This window comes from Gopherus evgoodei, chromosome 1, assembly GCF_007399415.2.
Source record: "Gopherus evgoodei ecotype Sinaloan lineage chromosome 1, rGopEvg1_v1.p, whole genome shotgun sequence".
Taxonomy (NCBI): Eukaryota; Metazoa; Chordata; order Testudines; family Testudinidae; genus Gopherus; species Gopherus evgoodei.
The window spans coordinates 144546225-144573179 of record NC_044322.1 but is presented as its reverse complement, the minus strand read 5'-3'; the positions used below and the strand labels follow the sequence as shown (position 1 = coordinate 144573179).

At 43.7% G+C, this 26955-nt stretch overlaps 1 protein-coding gene across 2 annotated transcripts in view; it reads right to left on the bottom strand.

Moving 5' to 3' along the window:
- PDK3 (pyruvate dehydrogenase kinase 3) overlaps nt 1-26955 on the bottom strand; it is a 132175-nt gene that overhangs the window by 21015 nt on the left and 84205 nt on the right. For both annotated transcript variants that reach the window (XR_004001963.1, XM_030575124.1), the window contains exons 6-9: nt 13431-13508; nt 12769-12845; nt 10656-10757; nt 10295-10405 (exon numbers count right to left, since the gene is read on the bottom strand). Coding sequence is in view for 1 of the 2 variants with exons in the window: in XM_030575124.1 (XP_030430984.1) it covers nt 10295-10405; nt 10656-10757; nt 12769-12845; nt 13431-13508 (368 nt within the window). In the remaining variant the exon portion in view is untranslated. The remainder of the gene's footprint in view (nt 1-10294; nt 10406-10655; nt 10758-12768; nt 12846-13430; nt 13509-26955) is intronic.

Genomic DNA, 26955 nt, shown 5'->3' with positions numbered 1-26955 from the left:
CCCCTCCATATACTTATCAAGCTTAGTCTTAAAGCCAGATAAGTCTTTTGCACCCCACTACTTCCCTCGGAAGGCTGTTCCAGAACTTCACTCCCCTAATGGTTAGAAACCTTCGCCTAATTTCAAGTCTAAACTTCCTAATATCCAGTTTGTACCCATTCGTCCTCGTGCCTACATTAGTACTAAACTTAAATAATTCCTCTCCCTCCCTAACGTTAACCCCCCTGATATATTTATACAGAGCAAGCATATCCCCCCGCAGCCTTCTTTTGGCCAGGCTAAACAAGCCAAGCTCTTTGAGTCTCCTTTCATAAGGCAGGTTTTCCATTCCTCGGATCATCCTAGTAGCCCGTCTCTGGACCTATTCCAGTTTGAATTCATCCTTCTTGAACATGGGACACCAGAACTGCACACAATATTCCAGATGGGGTCTCACCAGCGCCTTATATAACGGTACTAACACCTCCTTATCCTTGCTGGAAATACCTCGCCTGATGCATCCTAAAATCGCATTTGCTTTTTTAACGGACGTATCATATTGGCGGCTCACAGTCATCCTGCTATCAACCAATACCCCAAGGTCCTTCTCCTCCTCTGTCCCTTCCAACTGATGCGTCCCCAACGTATATCTAAAATTCTTATTATTAATCCCTAAGTGCATGACCTTGCACTTTTCACTATTGTATTTCATCCTATTACTATTACTCCAGTTTACAAGGTGGTCCAGATCTTCCTGAATAGTATCCCTGTCCTTCTCCGTGTTAGCAATACCCCCCAGCTTTGTGTCATCCGTAAACTTTATTAGCACATTCCCGCTCTTTGTGCCAAGGTCAGTAATAAAAAGGTTAAATAAGATCGGTCCCAAAAACGATCCTTGAGGGACTCCACTAGTAACCTCCTTCCAGCCTGACAGTTCACCCTTCAATACGACCCGCTGGAGTCTCCCCTTTAACCAGCTCCTTATCCACCTTACAACTTTCATATTCATCCCCATCTTTTCCAATTTTACTAACAGTTCCCCATGTGGAACCGTGTCAAACGCCTTACTGAAATCGAGGTAAATTAGATCTACCGCATTTCCTTTATCTAAGTAATCCGTCACTTTCTCAAAGAAGGAGATCAGATTGGTTTGGCACGATCTACCTTTAGTAAATCCATGTTGCAATTCGTCCCAATTACCATTGACCTCTATGTCCTTAACTACTTTCTCCCTTAAAATTTTTTCCAAGACCTTACATACTACAGACGTCAAGCTAACAGGCCTATAATTACCCGGATCACTTTTATTCCCTTTCTTAAAAATAGGAACTACATTAGCAATTCTCCAGTCGTACGGCACAACCCCCGAGTTTATCGATTGCTTAAAAATTCTCGCTAACGGGCTTGCAATTTCACGCGCCAGTTCCTTTAATATCCTCGGATGGAGATTGTCCGGGCCCTCCGATTTTGTCCCATTAAGCTGTTCAAGTTTGGCCTCTACCTCAGTTGTGGTAATATCCACCTCCATATCCACATTCCCGTTTATCATCCCTCCATCATCGCTAAACTCCTCACTAGTCTTATTAAAAACTGAGGCAAAGTACTTATTTAGATATTGGGCCATGCCTAGGTTATCCTTAACCTCCATTCCATCCTCAGTGTATAGCGGCCCCACTTCTTCTTTCTTTGTTTTCTTCTTATTTATGTGGCTGTAGAACCTTTTACTACTGGTTTTGATTCCCTTTGCAAGGTCCAGTTCAATGCGGCTTTTAGCCTTCCTCACTTTATCCCTACATGTTCTGACCTCACCAAGGTAGCTTCCCTTGCTAATCCCGCCTTTCTTCCACTCCCTGTAAACTTTCTGCTTTTTCCTAATCCCCTCTCTGAGTTGCTTGCTCATCCAGCTTGGCCTACAACTCCTGCCCATGTTTTTTTTCCCCTTTCTTGGGATGCAGGCTTCCGACAATTTCCGCAGCTGCGACTTAAAGTAATTCCAGGCCTCCTCTGCATTTAAATCTGCAAGTTCCTCCGTCCAATCCACTTCCCTAACTAATTTCCTTAACTCTTTAAAATTAGCCCTCGAGAAGTCGAAAACCCTAATCCCAGATCTACATTCGTTTATCCTTCCATCTAGTTTGAACTGAATCAGCTCATGATCACTCGAACCAAGGTTGTCCCCTACCACCATTTCTTCTACGAGGTCCTCACTGCTCACCAAAACCAAATCTAAAATGGCATCCCCTCTCATAGGTACTTCAACTACTTGATGAAGAAATCCATCTGCTATCACATCCAGAAAAATCTGACCCCTATTATTCTTGCAAGCACTCGTCCTCCAGTCTATATCCGGGAAGTTGAAGTCTCCCATAATCACACATTTCCCCTTTGTGTTTACTTCATTAAAGACATTAAAGAGGTCTCTATCCATATCCCAATCAGATCCCGGCGGTCTGTAGCACACGCCAAGCACTATCTCAGGGGAAGCTCTAGTTGCTTTTTTACCCAGTGTGATTTTTGCCCAGACAGACTCTGTCTTATCCATTCCATCGCTTCTTATTTCATTACAGTTAATCTCATCGTTGATGTACAAGGCTACTCCACCACCTTTGCCTTTCTTCCTGTCTTTTCTAAACAGCACATAGCCTTCAATACCTGTACTCCAGTCATGAGTACTATTCCACCAGGTTTCTGTTATCCCTATAATATCCGGTTTCACTTCCTGCACCAGTAGCTCCAGTTCCTCCATCTTGCTACCTAGGCTCCTCGCATTAATGTACAGACATTTTAATTTTTGGCGTTTGGTGTCAGTGACATTCTTTCCCCCGTCGTGCACAGACCTTCTAGCACCAGCATCACCCGTTAATCTGGTTTCTACTCCTCTATTCCTCCTTGGATCAATTCTTTGGTCCGCAAGGGTATCCCCTCTCACTTTGTTTACTTCCCTCTCCAGGTTATATTCTGGCGTGGAGATCTCCTGAACATCTCCCAACCATCTCCCCCAACTTCCTAGTTTAAAGCTCTCTTGATGAGGTTGGCGAGCCTCCATCCTAGAATTCTATTTCCCTCCTTACTTAGATGAAGTCCATCCTGAGCGAACAGTTGTCTATCCGTAAACGCTTCCCATCCCAAAGCCCTCCTTATAACACCAGTGCCTGAGCCATCTGTTGATCGCCATAATCTTGTCACTCCTTCGTCGCCCTGCTCTAGGAACCGGCAGAATCCCACTGAAGATCACTTGAGCCTCGATTTCTTTGAGCGTTTTCCCCAGTCTGTCATAGTCCTCCTTGATACAGTCCAGCGAGTAACTAGCCGTATCATTCGTTCCCACATGAAGGACAATCAACGGATTCTTTCCTGCTCCTGCTAGGATCCTATTCAGCCTCAGGTCCACATCCTGTATCTTAGCCCCTGGCAGACAGCACACCCTTCTGTTCTCCCGATCAGGTCCAGTTACAGGCCTGTCTATTCTTCTCAGTAAAGAGTCTCCAATCACGTAGACTTGCCTTTTCCTGGCGACAGTGTGATTCTCCGGTCTATCCCCCACACCAGCTGGCCGCAAGTCCTCTCGATTTGTATTCGCTCTTACAATCCTCCTAGGGCTCATACTTGGTGTTGCTTCCATTGACTCCTCCCTTCCTTCTGCAGTACTAGCTGCTCGTCTCTTTTTCCTTGCCCTCTCTCCTTCAGCAGCCTGCTGTGCTCCATCTTCATTTTCCAACTCAGCAAACCTGTTCCTGAGTTCTATTTCTCCATTGCTGGCCCGTTTTTTTCCTCTGCCTGGTTCTCCTAGTCACATGCTTCCACCGTCCACTTTCCTCACCCAGCAGCCCCTCCTCAGAGTTCTTTGGTCCTGCTTCTATCCACTCGTCTGAGCTTATCCCCTATGCCTCATCATGTCTGTGTTCCATCATCTGCTCAAACCCCCTTCTAAACTCAGCCAGAGTTTCCACCTGCATCTCCAGTCCTCTTATCTTTTCGTCCAGCAGCTCTATCAGGCGGCACTTCATGCAGACAAAACTCCTTTCAGGTGCCCCCTCCAGGACCATGTACATGCCACAGCTACCGCATCCGGTCATCCTCAGTGTGTCTCTACCTGCTGCCTCTGCCTCAATCATACCCTTCCACCTCTGTTCCTGGCAATCCACGCCTCACACCGCACCACAGGCCACCAACAAGCACTGGGCTGCTGGCAGACCTCTGCCCCTTCCCTTGTCTGACTTCCTGGTTTCTCTGCCTTGGTCTCCCCTGTAACCTCCCCCTGGAAACTCCCACTGAAACTCCCCTGTTAGCAGCTCTGTTGGCTGGCTCCTGTGCCGCTGCAGCATTATCAATAAGATTTAAATTAAAGCACATTTCCCCCACTATAAATAGTTACCTTGTACATATCAGGCTGATTTTAAATGTGTGATTTAAATCGTTCTCTTAAAGATTTAATTGTCATTAAACATAAGTGTTAATGGACTCAACTGTTGTTTGTCAATTATAAATACATAATATGGGCGATCCCAACACCTTGTCAGGATCAGAATGCTGGTAGCACCAATGCTAGCCCAGTGGAGGCCCTAAGCAGGAATATTTTTGGTGCCTCCCCCACACAACACATACTAATAATTAATGGGGGGGGAGGGGTGTGAGCTGCTTGGGGCCCTAAGCAGTTGCTTAGTTTGCTGATGCCTACCACGAGGACTGGCTGCCATGGTAACAAGGTTTCTCCACTGACCTAATTCTGTAGCAGAAGTTATTGAAATAGAAGGAACATTCATCAATGAACAAAAACCAAAATCAAGTAACGTTTCATACATTGTGTATGGGCTCATTTAAAAAATGGGACAGCAAATTAAAACAGAAAAATAAAAGTAATAATTTTACATTATATGACAAGGTCTGATATATGTTACATAAACTAAAATAAGAGTATCACATAATCATTTGAAGTATTGACCTTCCTTCCTATGCAGGAGTGATGGGTCTTCATTCAGTTATGTTTTATGGTCTCTGATATTCAGTGACGGAAAAACATCTTCCTAAGGTATAGATGGGCAGATTGATTCAATTTAAACAAGAATTATTTCCTATATTATCCTGATCTATCTGATTTTGTGGCCAAAAAACTGAGCAGTTGACCATATCATCTCCCTCAACAATGGAATCAGCAATAGGTCTTATATCTCTTGACTCCTGCACTGGATGAAACAGGATGCTGAGCCTCGCTTTGGAAATCTTCTCCACTCTATTTAGATATCTGAGCTATAGGTTCTCATTACTCTTGATACTTCCTTCTGAACATACATGGGTCATGTAGTGATACAGCTCTCTCTCTCTCTCTATGTATATATATTTGGTCTATTACCCTAGAGGGCAGAAGTCAGACTTCCAGGGCAATAATTGCCAGGATTACTTTTCTTTCTTTCTTTCAATTGCTCATACAGACAGAAGAGGGAAATGATGCCTGAAGATGGAGCAGAGTAGAAGAAAACTGAAGTATAAATGCTATAGAACAGATGTAGCCAAACTGAGGCTCGTGAGCCGCTTTTACAGTTAAAGTGTAGTTCGCAGAGCCCCCCACATCCCCATTCTCTGTCTACCAGACTGGGGGCGGGGACTTGGGGCTTCTGCCCAGAGGCAGGATGGTGGGCCTAAGGGTTTCATCCCTATGGAAGGTGCCTGCTGGGCCTAGGGGCTTCTACCCTATTGGGAGAGGGGAAAGGGCTTGGGGTTGGAGCTCCAGTTGGCGCTACAGCATGGAGCAGGGGCCCTGGCCGGCACATCTGGCTCTCAAACATCTGAAGATTATCATATGTGGCTTGGACGATCAGTAAGTTTGGCCACCCCTGCTATAGAATTGCAACTGATTTGTAGATTAGGAGACAAATAGAAGGTTCTATTCATGGGAAAAATATAGGTATGGGAAAAAATGAAAGTGGAATATAGTATCAATTACAGGCAGACAAATTTTACAGTGGAATTCCTAGAGAGAAAGTGATTTAGAGGGAAGGAGTTCCCACATAGATTGGCAGCACAAGTAGAATAGTAACACCTTCCCCACCCCCTGAATTTTGTAGAATCTCAGGGAAAATTTAGAAGATGGCACAACTGGATAAGCAAAAGCCCCAATTCTGCAAGCACTGATGCACATGCTTAGAAATAAGCATGCTTATCAGTTGTTGCAGGATTGGATCCCAAGTGAGAAGGTATGGATTAAGTGGATGAGAGATTAGATATTAAATGGAACGATTCTATACAGAATTAGGAAAGACAGGAAGGCGGTTTTTAACTGGCTTCACAGATGGAAAAGAAGTGACTGAAAATGACACAGGAAATAATTTGCTCATAATAGTCTAGATCTTACGAAGTTTAAAAGAGCAGGAGTTTAGGAAAATCATAAAAGGAGAAATTAAAAATAGTGATGACAAAATGTGATTAAGGAATGAATAAAACATTTTATCGGATTCGTGGTATGGATGAGTTCCAGACAAAGGTGGTACAGTTAGAAGAGAGACTGGAGTTAAGGAGGACTAAACAATTCAGATTTGAATTGAAGAGCCCATTCCATGTTGCTGACTATCCAAGAGGATTTTGTAGAAAAAGAGCACTTCTGTTTTTGAAGCATTTGGTATTAATCTAGAATATGAAAGAGTCAAAAGCAGCAATAGAAAGATGGGCAATAGAAAGATGAGAGTGCATGTCAACAGAGATGTAGATTGGGGTTCATTTGCACTGAAGGAGCATCTGAGGCTGAAGCAAACAATGAGACACCCAAAAAGAGAAGCAGATGGTTGAGGTGGAGCCTTGAAGCTCTCCACTCAAATAACCTGAAGGAAAATAGTAATTTTCTCTGTACCAATGAGATTGTTCCATGCCAAACACATTACGTGTATGAACTAGATTGTAAGCTCTCTAGGGCAGGCATAATATCTTCTTATTTGCTTACAAACAGCAAAACAAACTAATGGAGTTCACCACCATTGCCAAATACCAACAAGAACACGCTTGGTAGGAGAGTATTTAAAAGATGAAGAGGAAAGTGCCAAAGATACCATTTTTACTTGACATACTTAAGGATAAAAACTGCATAAGAAACTGTACAGAACAAACAAGATGAGAAGAGCAGTATCTATTGATTAGAGACAGGTGTACTGTAGGTCATTAACCAATCCTCTTATTAAATAATGCCAGCCAAGTGGTATACTAACTAGACCAGGGGTCGGCAACCCATGGCACGCGTGCCAAAGATGGCAAGCAAGCCGTTTTTTAATGGCATGCGACTGCCTGCTGGGACTCTGCGTGCCATTAAAAATCCTGCCAACGCGGCAAGCTGTGGGGTCTGTGGTCCCAGGCCAGAATGTCGACCCGGGTGCAGCAAGCCTCCGCCCCCCCGCCTTCCCTAGAGCCCTGCCGCCGTGCGCACAGCGCTCTGAGGGCTGGGACTAGGCGCTCCTGCAGGGCAGCATTTGGCTCCGTGGGGAGGGAAAGACGCTCCCCGCTCATCCGGAGCCCTGTTGCCGTGCGCATAGCGCTCTGAGGGACAGGGCAGGGCTGCGTGCACAGCGGCGGCAGGGCTCCATATGAGCGGGAAGCCTCATGGTAAGGGGGCCGAGGGGAGTTGGATAAGGGGTGGGAGCAGCCAAGAGACAGGGCGCAGGGTGTGTGGGATCCTGGGGGGTAGTTAGAGGTGCGGGTCTCTGGAGGGAGCAGTCAGTGAGCAGGGGGGGAGTTGGATGGGACATGGGAGTCCCGGGGTCTGTTTGGGGGATGGATAGGGGCCAGGGCAGTCAGGGGACAGGGAGCAAGGAGGGCCCTGGGGGAGCAGTTAGGGTGTGTGGGAGTCTCTGGAGGGGGTAGTCAGGAGACAGGGAGCTGTGGAGGTTGGATGAGTTGGGAGTTCTGGGGGTCCTATCAGGAGGCAGGGGTGTGGAGAGGGGTTGGGGCAGGCAGGGAGCAGGGGGGGGTTGGATGGGTCCAGAGTTCTGGGGGTTCTGTCAGGGGGTGGGGAGCAGTGAGATAGGCATGAGAGTCCAGGGGGTCTGTCTGGGTGCGGGGGTGTGTATAAGGGTTGGGGCAGTCAGGGGACAGGTAGGGGGTAGGGTTCTGGGGAGTCAGTCAGGGGACAAGGGGCAGGGAGGCTTAGATAGGGGGTGGGGTCCCAGGAGAGGGTAGTCGGGACAAGGAGCGGTGGGGGGTTGTGGGTTTGGGGGGGGAGGGGAAGTCACCCAGCCCTCTGCCCTGAGCCCTGACCCCCCAACACACATACCCAGTCCTCTGCCCTGAGCCCTGCACCCCCACACACCCCGCAGGTCCCTGCCCTGAGCCCTGTACCACCCAGCCTTCTGTTGACTCCTTCACCCCCCCCATGACCCCAGCCCTGACTCTGGCACCCCCACACATACCCAGCCCCACTACCCTGACACCTGCACCCCTCACATGCCCCCAGCCCTCTGCCCTGACTCTTGCACCCTCCACATCCCCAGCCCCCCCACATACCATGCACCCCACACATCCCCACCCCCACCCTGAGCACCAAATGAGAGTCACATTCCCACCTGCACCCCCAACACCAAATGGGACCTGCCTAGTTAAGTGACCCCACACCCAAACCTCCTGCCCCAACCCTGAGCCCCCTCCTTCATTCTAGCTCCTGGCCAGACCCTTCACCCCCAGCCCTGTGCTCAGAGGAAGAGAATGGGCCAGAACCAGGGAGAAGGTAGGTACCCACTGTTTGTGGGCAGGGCCAGGACCCCAGACCGGCAGCAGGCTGATCAGGTCCGGCAGCCGGAATCCCGGCTGGCAGGAGCCGGAGGATGGAGGCCCTGAGTGGCAGTGGGCTGAGCCGCTCAGTCCATAGCCGGTCTGGGGTCCCTGCTGCTGGCCCCGCACAGTCTGCTGCTGGTCTGGGGTTCTGGCTGCCGGACCCTTCCCAGCTGGGGTCCCAGTCGCAGGCCCCACTCAGCCCACCGCTGGCCTAGGTGAACAGAACCCCAGACCAGTAGCCGGCTGAGCGGGTCGGTGGCATAAGATCAACATTTTAATTTAATTTTAAATGAAGCTTCTTAAACATTTTGAAAACCTTGTTTATTTTACAATACAACACTAGTTTGTTATATTATATATAGACTTGTAGAGAGAGACTTTCTAAAAACGTTAAAGTGTATTACTGGCACGCAAAACCTTAAATTAGAGTGAATAAATGAAGACTCGGCACACTACTTCTGAAAGGTTGCCAACCCCTGAGTTAGACCACTTTTTCAATGATCCAGTAAATATAAAAATGTATAAATCCTGTAACATGGAATCATATAACAGACGGGCCAAATCTGAAAAGTATTCCACACCCAGCAGCTCCCATTGTTCTTAATGGGAGCTACCAGGTGCTGAACATTTTTGTAAATCTGGCACAGAAGATACTACTGAAGAGGAATAGAACGACAGATGCCACTATTAAAGAGCAAAGACTAAAATGAGTTAGCTGGTGACACCACATATTACAAACAAATTTTGATTTCATTTTATTTTTAGAGGACAAAGACTTAAACCTGTATAAAAGTCATTTAAAAAAAATCTGATACAAACTAACTTCCTACTTACTCTGTAAGTGCTATAATACTGAAAAAAGTAGCTCAGCTAATTGGCTACTATTTGGTGTACATGCAAAACACTATAGCAAGGGTAGGCAACCTATGGCACGCGTGCCAAAGTCGGCACACAAGTTGATTTTCTGTGGCACTTACACTCCCCGGCTCCTGGCCACCATTCTGGGGGGCTCTGCATTTTAATTTAAATTTAAATGAAGCTTCTTAAACATTTTAAAAACCTTATTTATTTTACATACAAAAATAGTTTAGTTATATATTATAGACATAGAAAGAGACCTTCTAAAAACTCTAAAATGTATTACTGACACGTGAAACCTTAAATTAGAGTGAATAAATGAAGACTCGGCACACCACTTCTGAAAGGTTGCCAATTCCTGCACTATAGGCTAGTTAATTTAGATACTAAACATCTTTCACACCAATCTGTTTTAAAACGCTGCGCTGTAGATAGTTATTTCCAATAATATGGTGTTCAGGACACTCAAAGGACAGTAATTTCCTACTCCAAAGTTAAATTGCTAAAAATGAATAATAGTGAAGAATTAGCAGTGTTTTCTCCTGGTAAGTTTTGCCAGCACAGATTTCCTGATGATATCCAATTTCTGTGATTGAAAAACTTCAAGAAGTTTTAATGTAGGAAAACAGATTACTCTAAGTGAGAGACTAGAGTGTAACTGCACTTGCATTCTGAAACAAGTATTTTACCTTGACTCACAGATGCTTACCAAAGGTGCAGCTCTTGTTGGCTCCAAACTAGGCCTAGGTGCTGTTGAGTACATGTAGTTAAACAGTCGATCTATTTTTCTCAGAGGGACACCACCTCCTTGATCACTTATCTAAGAAAAACAGTCAAGGTTTTACTTGAACACTCAATATCTGCTCGGGAACAGAAAGTTCAAGCATCAAACACAGACAAAGCATTAAATTACTTGTATAAACATTAATGCAAATAGAATGAGTGCCAGAACCTATACAGAGAACATAATTTAAATTTATCTTTAATTTTACAAGGATTATCAAAAACATTACTAATGTGGGCATTTCTTTGAAAGTCAGTTCAGCAGTTTAAAAATATTTTTAGTTTACCTTTATGGATAGATCTTCTTTCCCCAAAGTGACTAATGTTTTAATTGATGGATAGCCTTCTTTCCTACCTTCATGTAATTCCACTGTAGCTCTCATTGAGTTCTAAAGTTAAAACCATATGTTTTAGATTCTGATATGTTCTCCACCTCAACTTTACCATAAATACTTTTAGTAACAATGTACAAATTGGATACATTTTCACTGTGTTATTCTGAAAAACTTGTGAATAAAACAGCCCTACATGTATACATGGATACAGAAGAGGGTATACATGAGTGAACTCAAGATGTAATTGACAGCAAATCAACTATCAATTTATTACATTTTTATATTGTAATAGTTTAATGTAAGTAACTTTATATTTCTATTGGATACAATACCAGAAAGCACAAAACAATACAGTAGAACTTTGGAGTTATGAACACCAGAGTTATGAACTGACCAGTCAACCACAAATCTCATTTGGAACTGGAAGTACACAATCAGGCAGCAGCAGAGACAAAACAAAAACAAAAAAAGTGAAGCAAATACAGTACAGTACTGTGTTAAATGTAAATTACTAAAAAGATAAAGGGAAAGCAGCATTTTTCTTTTGCACAGTAAAATTTCAAAGCTGTATTAACTCAATGTTCAGTTGTAAACTTTTGAAAGAACAACCATAAAGTTTTGTTAAGAGTTAACATGTCAGAGTTACAAACAATCTCCATTTCCGAGATGTTCGTAACTTTAAGGTTCTACTGTAAAGAAACGTATTTCTACATTAAATTATTCATACATACCAACACTGCCCACCTCCACAGTACAGACATTAACACTTGTATTAGTCATATAAATGAAATAAATCACTATACTTTGAAAATAAGTGCAACAGAAGTATAGTAAAGTCTTGATGTGCCTGACCCACATCAAAACTGTTATGTTGCAGTCATTTAATCAATGCAATTTGCACTCACAGTACATCACAAATGTAACACCACTTAAAGCTAATACTGTGTGTTTGATTTTTATATTAGTGCACAAATGATATTTTATAGTTTTACAAACACATCTACAGCATCACTCCACAAATTCGCATCAATTCTGTTCTACAGAAAGTCACATATCATATAGCTCATGACAGGATAGGGGAAAGATAGCAGTCAAGTAGATGCACATTAATGGAGAACACAAAAAGAAAAATATATTCTTTGGAAAAACTCCACATTGCTTTCTACTGAATTTGTTTTCTTTACATTTATAAAATGTGCGCAATTATGCCTTTCAGGGCACTTGCACATTATTTCACAAAACATACATTTTTTGCAATTTAATGTCTCTCCTATTCTCTCTGCTTTACAGTTTAACTTGTCAGTTATTCTGAACATAAGTAAACAACATTTTAAAAGTTAAACCACTCAAAAAGAAAACTGACATTCCTCAAGAGGAACATTAGCACCCACCCAAATATCCCAGCCTTTAAACCAGGGGCCAGCAACCTCTGGCACGCGGCTCGCCAGGGTAAGTACCCTAGGGGCCAGGCCAGTCTGTTTACCTGTCGTGTCGGTAGGTTTGGGGAACCGCGGCTCCCACTGGCCACAGTTTGTCATTCCAGGCCAATGGGAGGGCAGGAAGCAGCGCGGATTAGGGATGTGCCGGCTGCGGCTTCCCGCCACCCCCATTGGCCTGGGATGGCGAACCGTGGCCAGTGGGAGCTGTGGTCGGCCGACGCAGTAGGTGAACAAACTGGCCCGGCCCACCAGGGTGCTTACCCTGGCGAGCTGCGTGCCAGAGGTTGCTGACTCTTGCTTTAAACTATCCAATAAAGCACAAATCCTGAGCAAAATAATAAGGTCTTGTACTATACTATGAAGGTTAGTGTTAGAAATTTTACCACAAGCTGTTTTGAGTTAACCAAATGCAGAAAAGGGTACAACCATCACTGGAGAGTAAATGAGCGTTTGAAGTGTGTGCACTAGGGAAGGGCTCAAGAGCTAACTTTCATCACATCACTCCAAACTTTCAAAAACAAAAAAATGAGAACGCGAGGAAGAATTTTTTCCCCAAACATAATGGCTGAGAAGAACCTTAACCACAACATGCAATTACAATCAGAGCATTAATAAATCTTACCTACCTTGAACAACTCAAACAGCATATGAAACAGATGTGAGGGTACATAGACTACTTGAATAGGTTTGTCTGGAGCTTTAGCTAGAAATAAATAAAACTTCAGTTAGCTAAAAAGTTTTTTCAACATATTCCCTTTGTGGTATCACAATTCAGTCCATCTACCGTAGTAAGCTGAATTTGTAACAAATAAAGACAACTGCATAACTATGTTCTCTCTCACTTTCCAAACATGTAATAGTAGAACTTGAAAACATACTTCACGATTAAACACAGAATGCAGTCACATCAGATGGTAAGTAGAATCAGGCCTGGTAATTATCTACACAAGGTAACTTGGAAGAAAGCAAATGCAGCTGCCGGAAGTGATATTTGAATCACCAGGCAGCACTTTCCCCTCAGCATCAAGAATTCAACAAATGCTCCTCTATGGTAGGGTGCTCCTGCCACTGGAGTCACTTTATTCAACTAATTAACTTTGCTGCCCTAGAAGGGAGAGTAATTAGGAGGGCAAGGAAAATCATCTCTGTATATGATCTTTGTAACTCAGTTTAAAATCTTATCTATTGACTAAACAACAGTTAGCAATTATACTTGTTCTATTAAACTTATATACCCCGCTCCCCAGTATTTCCTAGAGCACTTAAAATAAAATGAACTTTCTATTACCATTGAATTCTTCAACTTCCAACTCTGGTGCAACCAGATAGTACTGCTCACACAACATCTTAGCTGTTTCATAAGCATCTGTGAAAGAATAAAGAAGCATACTTTATCCCCAATTCTGCATTTATGCAAAAAGGCTAGCACTGTTCATTCAACACCTCAGAATACTAAGGCTGCAAGCAGATATCTGACTTTTTAGGCACTGATTTACAAGTCTGAAATCAGTGTGCATTTTCATGTTATTTTTACCATATATCTATGTTCCCATCCCTCAAGAAAGGGCACATTATCTTAAAAAAGGATTTACTATGGGAAGTACCGAGTTATATGGGTTGTGCAAGCAGAGGCAAACAAACAGTCATCTTGCCTTGGAAATGTATAGTAGTATGAGAGCATACTTAACAGCACACAACTGGGCAAAAGGCATCCTTAGGACAAGAGCCAAGCGGTGGGTTACAAGATCTGGCAACTTTGGGATGGTTTAAGCCAGGGTTTCTCTAACAGGGGTCGCCGCTTGTTAGGGAAAGCCCCTGGCGGGGCCAAGCCGGTGTGTTTACCTGCCCCATCCACAGGTCTGGCCGATCGCGACTCCCACTGGCTAGACCCGCGGACAGGGCAGGTAAACACACTGGCCCAGCTGCCAGGGGCTTTCCCTACACAAGCGGCGACCCCTGTTTGAGAAACCCTGGTTTAAGCAGAGTAGGTGAAAGTAGTTGAGTATAGGCCAGCTGCTGTTCACTAAGGGTATGTCTACACTATGGGATTATTCCGATTGTACAGAAATCGATTTTTGGAAACAGATTGCATAAAGTCGAGTGCACGCGGCCAAACTAAGCGTCCATGTACTGAGGCTAGCGTTGACTTCGAGAGCGTTGCACTGTTGGTAGCTATCCCGTAGCTATCCCATAGTTCCCACAGTATCCCCTGCCCATGGGAATTCTGGGTTGAGATCCCAATGCCTGATGGGGCCAAAAATTTGTCACGGGTGGTTATGGGTAAATGTCGTCAATCAATCCTCCCTCTGTGAAAGCAACAGCATACAATCATTTCGCGCCCTTTTCCCTGGATTGCCCGGACAGATCATAGCACTGCAACCACGGAGCCCGTTCAGCCTTTTTTCACTGTCACTGTATGTCTACTGGATGCTGCTGACAGATGCGGTACTGCAGTGCTATACAGCAGAATCCCCTTGCCGTTGCAAGTTAGCAAAGACAGTTACCAGCCGTACTGTACCGTCTGCTGCTTTGCAAGTTGACGAAGATAGTTACCGGTCATACTCTACCGTCTGCTGCTGTCATGGGTGCTCCTGGCCAGCCTCGATGAGGTTGATCGGGGGCACCTGGACAAAAATGGGAATGACTTCCCAGGTCATTCTCTTCTTTAAGTTTTGTCTAATGGAGAGTCAGTCCAGCCTAGAATATCAGGCAAGCTACCAAAGAACCAGAGAGGCAAACGACTGCGCTGGGTCAGAGCCCCAGACAGCCCGCAGAAATGATGAGCTGCATGCCATTCTAGGGGGTGCCCCTGCAACAACGCCACCCGTTGCAACCCTCCTGGGCTACCATGGCCATTTGAGTAGGGGGATATGTAATAAAGAATGCATGAATAATAAACAACACTGACTAATGCCCCTGCAAGCAGAGATCAAAGGGGGGGAAGGGAGGGCAGCTGGCTTACAGCAAAGTAGAGTGAACCACCATTCTGCACTTGCTCAGCCTATAGCTGAAAATGGGAATCTGTGATAAGCACTAGGATAGAAACACAGGCAGGAGTGAATCTCCATTTATGTTTGGGCCTTTGGTTGACACTGGTAAAATACAAAATGTCCCAGGATATGTATGTTGGGGGATAGTTCTAAACAGCAGCTTAATTTTTTTACTAACAGCAAAATGTAGAGGTCTAAGTAGCTGATTGTGAGCCTTGGTAACAAGGAGTAGGCACGACCGTGCAGTGCTGCTGACTGGGAGAGCAGCTTGAGGCAGAAGCCTTCAGCTGGCATGATATTCCAGGCAGGAATGAATCTCCATTAGACAAAACTTAAAGAAGAGAGTGACCTAGAGTCACTCCCATTTCTGTCCAGGCGCCGCCGGCCGACCTCACCGAGGCCGGCCAGGAGCACCCATGGGACAATAACGACGGGTACAAAGGCTTCCTGGGAACACCTCACTGCCACTCAACTACCAGTTCTGATCTCCTCCTGGCCCCTTCATACCCTCAGTAGGATTTGATGGACTTGAAGAAAAAGGAGGTCAGTGAGGAGCATACATATCACCTGCAGTCAGCAAAAGGGAATGGAATGAAGCCCCAAACTTTGTACTATGATTTGGGGGGCTAGGTTAGAATGAGGGGTCTATGCACAAAACTCTTCAACGCAGGAGTATTGCAAAAGTGTGAAGATGCTCATTTATCTCAGTGGGATGTTCTCAGATGAAGGAGACCAGATGAAGATGAAGATGGTCTGATATAATAGCTCTGAGACAGATTAACTAATTATTTCATCTCAATGAGTGTTCTCCTCCCCTGTCTACCCCAGCTTCTGTTGTGGAATACCAATTATCAAGGCAATAACACTATGCAAGTGAGTTTTAAAGGAATTTGAATAATAAAGTGAACTCCTTATTGGGGGAGTTGAGGCAGCGCTTATCTGAGGAACCGTTTCCCCAAATGACTCCAAATTCACAGCCAGTAGTATATACCCTTGGCCTTAATATGGCACAGTAATATAATGATAGTCCAGTAGTACCACCATAGGTATAGCTGCACCAGGATTTCCTTTTTAACAGGGGTAAAAGAAAATCCTACAAACATTCTCTTTTGCATTACAATATCATTTAAAAATATTTATTGTAGTTTGTGCATTGTTTGATTTTTCTATAGTAGTTTTATATCATTTGCGGTTCATTCTGACTATTTTAAGAAGGGCCAAGCCACTGAATTTGTTTTAATGGCTTACATTTTCTTCAAATCCTTTTGTCACAGGAAAAAAAAAGGTTATTTACCTTACTTACAGTAACTGTGGTTCTTCGAGATGTGGTCTAATGTAATCCTCTCAGTGTACATGGGAATCTTTTGGTCAGCAGCCTCCGTTGGCCTATGCCTACACCCTGTGTGTCTTTGCCCTCATTCCCAAGGGCATAAAAGACAGAGCAGGGTCAACTGCCTTTCACTTCCTTTGCCAAAACAGAATCCAGGTGTTAAAGGATTCCATACCAGCAGGGAAGGAGGGCAGGTCACACAATACATATGGACAACACAACTCAAAAAGAACCACAGTTATGTAAGATAGCTTTTTTTTCTTCTTCGAGTGCTTGTCTACACACACACACACTTTCCACTCCTGGTGACTTTTGAGCAGTAACCTGATGCTAAGAAGTGAATGCTCAGAGTCTATCTAAATAGTGATTGTAATACAGCTCTGCCAAAATGGGCAGCTGCTCTATATGTCTTTACAGAAATGCATGCATAGAACTCCAAGTGGCTGCTCCACGAATTTCAGAAATGAGGACACTTCCAAATGAAGCAACGTGAGCCCTTGTGGAGTTAGCTTTAACTTGACCAGTAGACTCTAATCTAGCTAACTGGTAACATTTTATAAAATCTGATATCCATTTAGATAATTTCTGGATTATACAGCCTGTCCTGTAATCCCTCTGACAAGGCAATAAACAATCTAGATGAGATCCTGAAGGCTTTAGTTCTATCTAGATAGAAAGAGAGTGCTTTTAACACATTCACTTTACTGTCACTAGAGTGAAAGAAAAACATGTAAGCAAACTGTTTTGGAGGTCTCAGAGAAACTTTGTCCTTGTGAAAAAGAATTTACAATGCGCCTGCCATGAATGCTTATAATTCTCCTGTGAGCTGATGTAATCACTACTAGGAATTCAAAAGCCAACCCTTCTCTATCCAGTCTCACCCCTAAAATCACATTAAGCTCCCAGGAGAAGGAGATTCACCTACATTGGAGAGAACACATGAATTAAGCCCTCGAGGACCCTAGTCACTTTAAGGTGTGATGATCTAGCATAATCCTGTATTGGCGGATGCTGAGCTTTCATGTTTGCTAGGTGAACTCTTGCAGAGCTAACAGAGTCCTAATCTCTTTAATGAGAGGAGATAATCCAAAATTCTAGGAACATCAGACTCTGAGGGAGAGGTGATGCTGCTCTGCTCAAATAGTGATTTTTTTCCCCTACCTGGCCATGTAAACAAATCTATTGTAAATCAAAATGGATCAAGATTTCTCCATGTTGGTTAACCAGCCAGCATCCAGGCTGAGAGGTGCAGTGAAGTTGGTGTGGAAAAAGGATGAAGAAGTTATTCACCTTTTGCACTAACAATGGTTCTTTGAGATGTGTGTCCCTAAGCGTGCTTCACTGTAGATGTGCTTGCATGACTGAGTTGCTGATCGGAGAACTTCAGTAGCAGTGTCCATTAGGCTTGCACACCTGCTGTGTCCCCTCATGCCCTACCACATGCTAGTCCGCACATGTGGGCTAATCCCCCTTACTTCCTTCTCAACCACCCCCGCTAGAAACAGAGCTATTCACAGTCCATGAGGACCATTACTTTCAACTTGCATCTCTACAGTTAGTCTCCTGGTTCTTAGTTGTAGTTCTAATTTTTCCCTTTTTCTTAACTTTTCTCTCTAAAAATAAAAAATTAAAAAAAGACTTTTTCCCCACTCCTTTTTTCCTTCCCTTCCCCTACTGGGATGTGCCCAGGTCACCGTGCTTCAAGAAGTGCTTCTCTTGCAAAGAAACGATCCCTGTCACAGACAAGCACTCCCAGTGCATTCACTGCTTTGGGAAAGGACACATTCAACAAAAGTGTGGTCTCTGCCAGCAACTGGGGCCCAGGTCTAATAAGGACAGATTGCTCAGACAAATGATTATCTTCATGAAGCCGGCTCTCCAGACCCATGCCATGAGTTACCTGGCAGATGTCAGACTTCCCCTCAGGCCTCAACATCTAAACGCTGTGGGTTGAAGAAACAAGCCACTGACTCCTCTCACAAAATAGTTGAAAGAGAGAGTGGGAAGTCCTTACGGTGAACCCTGAGATAGCCGTAAATGCTCTCTAGCACACTTGGTGCCGATGGTACCAAGACCTTCTCAGACCAGTACCCATGGCTCATGGAAGTCCTCAATGGCACCATTGACAAGCCCATGGTCCCGATGGACACAGGCACTGAGTAAATGGCACTAAGGGAATAAGGACATGAGTAAGCACTCCTCTAAAAAGACATTGCTGGTACGTGATCCTACACTGTCATCAACACCTCATTAGGCACCAAAGCAACCAGTATGGACAAGATCTCCATCCCTCCTGGTACCGCCAATGGCACCAAGTCAGTGAGCAATACTAGAATTCTAACACTCTAGGGACCTCTGTGTATCAGATGTACTGGAGCCTCCTTGGTGCCAAGACCTTCACAAGTTTTTGCCCAGCACAGAAGTCTTCCAGACTGCCCCCTCATGTTCCTCCACTCTCTAGTGAGGGCTCGAATTGCAAACCTGAGGAGGTGTCATCACAGTACTCATTCTAGGCTCTTTACAGTGCCCGATACTAACAGTAGTAATACTGGGAATCTTGGGCTGTATATCGCCACTATGCCTTTTCAGCTTCTAGTCCAACCCTCAAGGCACACCTCTTCAGCTGTGGCTTCCAGAGCTTTGGAACCTCTGGAAGAAATCATGGAGGAACACGAGAGCACTGCAGAGGAAGTGACCCCAAGGATACATCCTCCTCCCCAGATAAGGCTGTCTGTTTCCCCTGCCATCTGTGGCAGATGACTTTTGCCTCTTCCAGGACATAGCGAAGAGAGTGACAGACACTCTCCAAATATCACTAGAGGAAGTCAAGCACACCCACCATCATCTCCTTGACATACTCCACTCAGCCTCTTCTTCAAAGATCGCCCTACTATTAACGAGGCCCTGGCCCTGGCAAGAATCATTTGGCAGACCTCAGCATTGTTGGTACCTACTTGCAAGTGGGCAGACAATAAATATTATGGCCCAGAGCAGCAGACTGAGTTGTTGTTCTTCCACCCTCCACCCAATTCCATTGTGGTTAATTCCCACAGCCATCGACACCAGATGAGGTCCACTGCCTATGATAGGGACTGGAAGCATTTGGAAGCATACTCTTTGCTTCTTTTTCTTTTGGCATGAACTTGAAGCTTTTCTGGTTCATACACTCCTGGGCAGTAGTGACCACAAGTGATTCATGTGTGAAGTGAATATAAAAATATTCAGATCTCAAAGAGGGAACTTATTAACTCCTATCAGCTTTCTTTGACATTGGCAGTATGGTGGGTGATGTCTGTCACAAAATGTGTGCATGTTCTAATAAACCGTCATTAATGCATTGCCAGTCTTTCCAATAATGAAGTATGCAGGATGTCTAGACGTGTGCGATTTTTCATGTACAACCTGTACCCACATCTCTAATGTTTCAGCCATTCTTCTGAGGAGACCCTGAAAAGTTTTGTAGTTATCTGGATGTGATGGTGTCGATGAAACTACAGCCTCATCAGTTGATGAACAAATGGCAGCGAGAGTGACATCAACAGCATGATCTTACTCCTCAGAGGCCTTTAGTTGTCATGGTTGAACTGGAGATGCTAAGGCCGCTGCTAGAGTTGAACTCCCATAGACTCCACAGGGAAGGGCAATTTGTCTCTGGAGTGGATAGAGGAAGGCTTTCTAACATTTGGAGAGACCCCAGAAGCCCAGTCCAGGCAGGAGTGAGGTTCACAGGCAAACTACGTATGAAGCTGAAAAGGGGATTGAGGAGTACCAGATAAACACAGGGATTATAGGGAGGGATGTTCTATGTTGATACATAGGTACACTGATCTCTGACGGAGGTATAGTAGAATCAAGAGTCATTAGGAGAAGCCTCCATACTCTGGTCTGAGGCTGATAAAGAAAAGGAATACTCCTCTAATGCTGGAACAGGAATCACTGTAATTGCTTTGGGGACAACCCTTACAGACACCATATGTGCACTCTGTGCCAAACTTCTAGTGTAGCTTGGTACCGATGTGGGATGACGACTTGGGAAGCAGAAAATGCTGTAGCATGCATCAAAGAGACAGGACCCCAGGACTGGCAGACCCAGTGCTTACTAAGGAACTCTTGAAAGAAGATTGCTCAGATTTGGATGGATCTTGCTTACCCAGAGCAGAGGCTGGTCTCAGATTTATCCAAGAGAAAAAAGGTTTCAGTGAGCTTCTCTTGTTTTCTGAATTTGTTATGAAAATGAACAACCAACATTTGCTCATGATGTGCCGCTCAGTGAATATAAAAATAAACATTTTAAAGTGGCCATAATTAAGTGGTATAGCTGTCTTGCTTACAATACTTAGCAATACTTAAAACTGCTTGGAGATGTTTTGTTCAGTCGCGAGGACTGAAGACCCAGTGCCAGATAACAGAAAAAAGTGTTTAAAAGCATTACCTGAAAAGAAACCTAACAACATACACTTAACTAACAGAACTATACTACAACTATTCTAAAAGTAACTGTAGTAAGAGGAGGCCCTGAGATATAAACCTTGATATCAGAGGCCCAATATGAGGCCTAAGGGCTGAACTAAAATAATGGTCAAGACTTTGCTAACATAAAGCAAAGTTAAGCTATGAGCCAGAGACAGGCCCTGTTCACAGAAGCTGGCAAGGAAAGGGCTGATGCTGCAAAAAGAGACATATCTAAAAGGTACTGGACACCAGATATCAGAACATTTGCATACTTGTACACTCCACACAGATAACAAGGAACAAGCTGATCCATCCCAATGACAGGGCCAAAAGGCTAATATGATGGATAGAGTTGTTTTGTTCGAACCACCATGTACAAGATGAGAGGCGGCACCTTACTATGTAAAGGGGTTGTACCTTGCCATGTAGAGCGTTGCACCTCAATACGTCAGGAGTGATGTGTAACTTGTCTGTACCTCTGTATAAGAATACACCTCTGAGTGGATGTCTTTGCCCAGCCTAAGGGGCAGTGGAAAGTCCCGCCACTGACTGAGCTGAGTCCATTGCCAGAGGGCACATATTTGTAGTATGTCCTGTTGAGTAAAGTCTAGAGGGAACTATTACTGTGCTTCGTTTGACAATAAACCTGGGCGACGTGCCTTCGTACCTTACTAGAGTCTGCGGTCACTGGGGGTTCTCTCGGGGTCTGCTGTGTCAGCTATCTGCGCAGAGCTGGGACAGCACACAGAGGGAACACACGCACGCAGACGATTGATATCAATATTGAACAGAGCAGAGCACCACACCGGTAGCTACTGACGACAGTAACTATCTACACAAATTTAAAAATTAATTATGCAAATATGCAAAAATAAAACATATTGCTTGCAAGTCTGTCTCTTACCCATGGGCAATAAGAAGGAACTCAAAGACAGTTGGTCCCACTCTGCCATTTTATGCTCTCAGGAGGGAGGCTTGAGGGCACTTACAATACAGACCTGGGCCAACGGATACTGCTGGCCAAAATATTCCAATCTCAAGAGCACTAGGAACATGGGCACCAAAAGTGAAACACATCGAAAAGCACTTGAAGAACTCACTTAGAAGGGTGAAACTGATAGGTGCGGATCCATGGTGTGTGTAGCTTATATTAATTATTGTAGAAACTTGAAATGCGTTTTCCGTGTTTATTTTTCATGATTCATATAAGTTACTACACCTCTACGCTGATATAATGCAGTCCTAGGGAGCCAAAAAAATCTCACTGCCTTTAGGTGAGACTGTGTTATATCGGGTACACCGTGCCGGACTGGACCAGCTTCCCCGGTGGTGATTTAAAGGGCTTGGTGCTTCAGCTGCTGCGGGGAGCCCCAGGCCTTTTAAATCACCATTAGAGCTCCAGCAGTGGGGCTCGGGCAGGGATTTAAAGAGCCCGAGGCTCCCGCAGCAGCCAGAGCCCCAGGCCCTTTAAATCACCGCTGGAGCTCTGACAGCGGGGCTCGGGTGGTGATTGAAAGGGCCCAGGGCTCCACATAAATTCGGATATAACACGGTAAAGCAGCAGGGCTCAGATGGTGCTTTAAAGGGCCCAGGGCTCCCCGCTGCTTTATTGCGTTATATCCAAATTCATGTTATATTGTGACACGTTCTATCGAGGTAGAGATGTATTTTGTCTAATGGCAGTATCTTAGGGCTGCGTAACAATGTCAACCTTACACCAGTCGTTAGAACAGGGCTCTCTATCCTGGGTGCATATCTTGATCCTCAGCAATCCCTTGAATCACACAGACACTGCTGAGAGTCACCGCTACTTGCCTTTTTTTTTTTTTTTTTTTTTTTTAAATCACAGTCCCATTGGTCAGGAATAGGATGAGAAGCACACATCGCGATTACATTAACTGAATGCTGCTGCTTACTACAGTCTTTCATCTTCCCTCTAATTAATTAATTAATTAAATTTTCCTTGGCAATACTTCTAACGTAAATCTGAATACGCATGTAGATTTCAGAACATGGCTCTTAAACCAGAAACTGTACCCTCAGGGCCCAACTTCCAGAAGACCATGCAGAGTACAGGCTGAAAGCAACTAATGATTATAGGTCTAGAAAACATGACCTATGAAAAAGGATGGGAAAAAAACAAACCTAGGTTTGTTTAGTCTGGAGAAGAGAAGACTGGGTAGGGGAGGAAGGGGGGGAGAGATGATAACAGTTTTCAAGTACATAAAAGGTTGTTACAAGAAGGAGGGAGAAAAAATATTCTAGTTAACCACAGAGGATAGGACAAGAAGCAATTAACTTAAATTGCAGAAAGGGAGGTTTAGGTTGGACATTAGGAAAAACTTCCTAACTGTCAGGGCAACTAAGCACTGGAACAAATTGCCTAAACAGTCTGTGGAATCTCCATCATTGAAGATTTTTCAGAACAGATTAGGCAAACACCTGTCAGGAATGGTCCAGTTATTACTTAGTGGTGCCTTGGATGCAGGGGACTGGACTAGAAGACCTCTTGAGGTCCCTTCCAGTCCTATGACTCTTTGCACAAAATATACATTCTTTGAAATCTACTTAAGGCAGAGCTCAAACTTACCGTATGTGGGTACTTCTCAGGTTCACTGACTACAGCATGTCAGTTTTTTGGTTTGGTGGACTATTTGGGGTGTCCCTTACTCAAACTATGAGGTCATTTGAACACTAACCCTGGCCCCAGGCCTCCTCAAGACACAGCAACTTTCAACAAATAAACATGTGGATTTTAGCGCACTTAGAAAAATCAGTAAGCTAGTCTCAACTGGAGGTGGGTGACTATTTGGCAAATACGTAGTAAATTTCCCAGGAAAATGCATTTTGAGGGGTACTGAAACTATGAGAATTTGGATCAAAGTCAGCAAACAGTTTTAGCTGGAAAAAAACCCAAAATGAAAATTTTAAAAATGTCATTTCATATCAACATTTTGTTTCAAAGTATCATTTCAAATTGATATTAAAAATATTTCATTTTACCTTAATAAAAAGATTTTCAGTTTTTTGTTTTATCAAGAAAAAATGAATAAATTCACGTTTCAGTTTGAAACTATTCTCCCCCCCTTCTAATTTTTCAGTTCAGCCACTGAATCAAAAGACAATTATTCATCAACTCTAGTCTCATCTTTAACTAGTGGTGCTATGGTCTCACTATAACAAAACAACTCAAGTAACTAAGGATTATATAGCCATGCCAAAGTGATCAATACTTGTTAGATTTAAATGTTGTAATACAGTAGCTTAAATTTCAAGACTCATCAATATGGCATCAATAATTACTATGCTTTAGAACAGGAAAACAAAATCAAAGGAACATCAAGAATCCATTTTGATTATATTTCCTGCTTTGGCAATCTATGCCATATCGCCACCTGCAGACAAAAAATTGCAACACAATGCACACAAAAGCTATCCTGGAAACACACTGCACAAAACAGCACTTCTTATAAGACAGCCATTGTTAACTGATAAAAATAAACTGTTTCACCAAGTACAATGTATACTGGAAAACACTAATTTATGAAGAATTTGCAACTGCAATGACTTCATAAAAAAAGAAAGAAAATCTGAATCTATAGGCTTAGAATTCTTTGATATCGAAATAACAAACTCTTATAATTTATTCTCAAGTTTTGTAATTTATAGTTATTTATAATTCATACACTACATTTCACATGGTTTCACCAAACATTCAAAAACTGCTTTTAAAAAAGCTCAGGAAAAATGAGGTCACTTTGGGATAGTCACTCACTCCAAAAGCAAAACTGGAATAAGGTTAATATTAATTTTCAAATGCTTATAAAGCAGCAAGACTGTAAGTGAAACATTACAGACACATCAACTGATACACAAATGTATAACAAAGGGTGAAATAAAGTACCACATTGCTTGAATACAGTTTCACTTGCAATCAGTACTATGGAATTAGTATATATATTAGGCAGCTGCTACTTAAATATTAAAAAATGCTTTGTAATTCTGCTGTATTAGAGGCTTGCTGAACACACTTGTTCTGTAGGGTTTAGCATGTCTTTTTTCTTCCTTTTTAATATACTTGAACTTCTATACTGTTGCTTACATAAATTATGTATTTTATAGCATATATCAAAATAAAAATTTCAAGTACAAGCGCGGATAGATTCTGAAGTTTTAAAAAGGAGCTTTGTGTTCCACCAGTTTCTCATGTGGTGTCTCTCCTTCCTTCATAAGAATCATAATACCCTCTCCTAGCACTAAGGATTCCCTCCAACTATTTTCTTCATTTTTTCTCCCCTCTTTTAAAGCATTGTGGTCACACCCCCTTAGAGGCGATCAGTTTTGCTCTTTGAGTTAATATGGAGGAAATCAGATCAACGGAGAACAGCATGAAGAGATACCTCCTCTCATGAGTGTAAAATGGTTATGCTTTCACTATGTTCATAGCCCTTGTCAACCCAAGAACTGAAGATCAAGATTTGATGCCCAACACCAGTTCTCATATGGCATCCCAATATTCTTCCACTAGATTACATCCTGGCATAGTTGGCCAATACGTCTTCACATGAGAATATATCAACTGAGAATTCAGAAACACAGATAACACTTATAGGTACCCAATATTTGTATGTCTGTACTGTTACAGACAACAAAAAAGACTGAGGGTTATTAATACAGTACTCTGAGTAATAATTCATTTAAAGTATAATACAGAAATATATTTCTTGCACCCCTTAGAAGCAGTGCAAAGACTTAGGGGGAGTCGGAGTAACAGCGGACTTGAGGAAGAAGGAAGTAATTGCTGGGAAGGAGCCTGGGTGTGAACTTGGAGGGCTGTTGGGTATGGGTGGGAAAAGTATGAAACAGGTTTTTTGCGGAGGGATTGTTAGGGAGCTTCCCCCATGCAGACCCTGGCTGACCTCTAGTCTCTCCCATTCAGTCAGGCATACCTGCCCCTGCGCCCCATGTGTCCTTGAACTTCCTGTCCACATGCATCCCTCCACTTCCACTCAGACATTTATTCTCCCCATCCGGCTCTGCACCTCCACCCCCATCCCCAGGTGTCCCTGCACCTCTTCTCCCTGTCATAGAATCACAGAATATCAGGGTTGGAAGGGACCTCAGGAGGTCATCTAGTCTAGCTCAAAGCAGGACCGATCTCCAGATTTTTGCCACAGATCCCTATATGGCCCCCTCAAGGAATGAACTCACAACCCTGGGTTTAGCAGATCAATGCTCAAACCACTAAGCTATCCCTGTCCTCCATCTCCATATGTCTCTGTATCCGCACTCAGCCAACCCCTGTCCCTATGTGACCCTGCATCCCCTCCACCATTCCCATGTGTCTCTATGCCCCCACTTAGACACATCCATCTCCCTATCTGGCCTTGCACCTCCCTCCACTCTGTGGCCCTATGCCTGCATTCCCATTCAGCCCCTGCCCCAGTCTGTCCTCCCTCACTAGCCCTTATGAGCCCCTGTCCAATCCCCCAGCAGCATCATGCTGTTTGTCTCATCATAGCTCCTGTCTCCTGACCTCACCCGATAGGCAACCCGAAGAAGGCAGGTTCTCTCTTCCCCAGCTGGCTGGAAGTTGCTGCTTTGTTCTAGCTCCACAGTGCCCTCAGGTGGGCAAAAGGCAGAACTGCAATAACTTTCCAGTGAAGTTACAGTATTTTCTGATGGGACTGATGGGACAGGCTGCCCTGTTCTCGCACCAAAGCGCCTTCTGATGAGCAAAAGGTGTAATTGCAGCAACTTTCCAGCAGAAGCTTTTTTTCTGCACAAAAAATTTAAAATTATGTCTGGCTCATTAACTATGTGTGCACGCAGTGTAACAGAATTCCCCCAGGAGTAATTATAATGTCACTGTCTTATGATGTTTGTTTCTTTATTGTAGAGCCTTACTTGAATAATTGTACAAGAACAGATGATTATCTATATCCTTGATTTCCTTTAGAAAGTAGGATATGTATTCTTAAATACTTTTTGGAAAATAATTTAACAATCACATCAAACGTAAGAAAAGGATAAAAAACTTT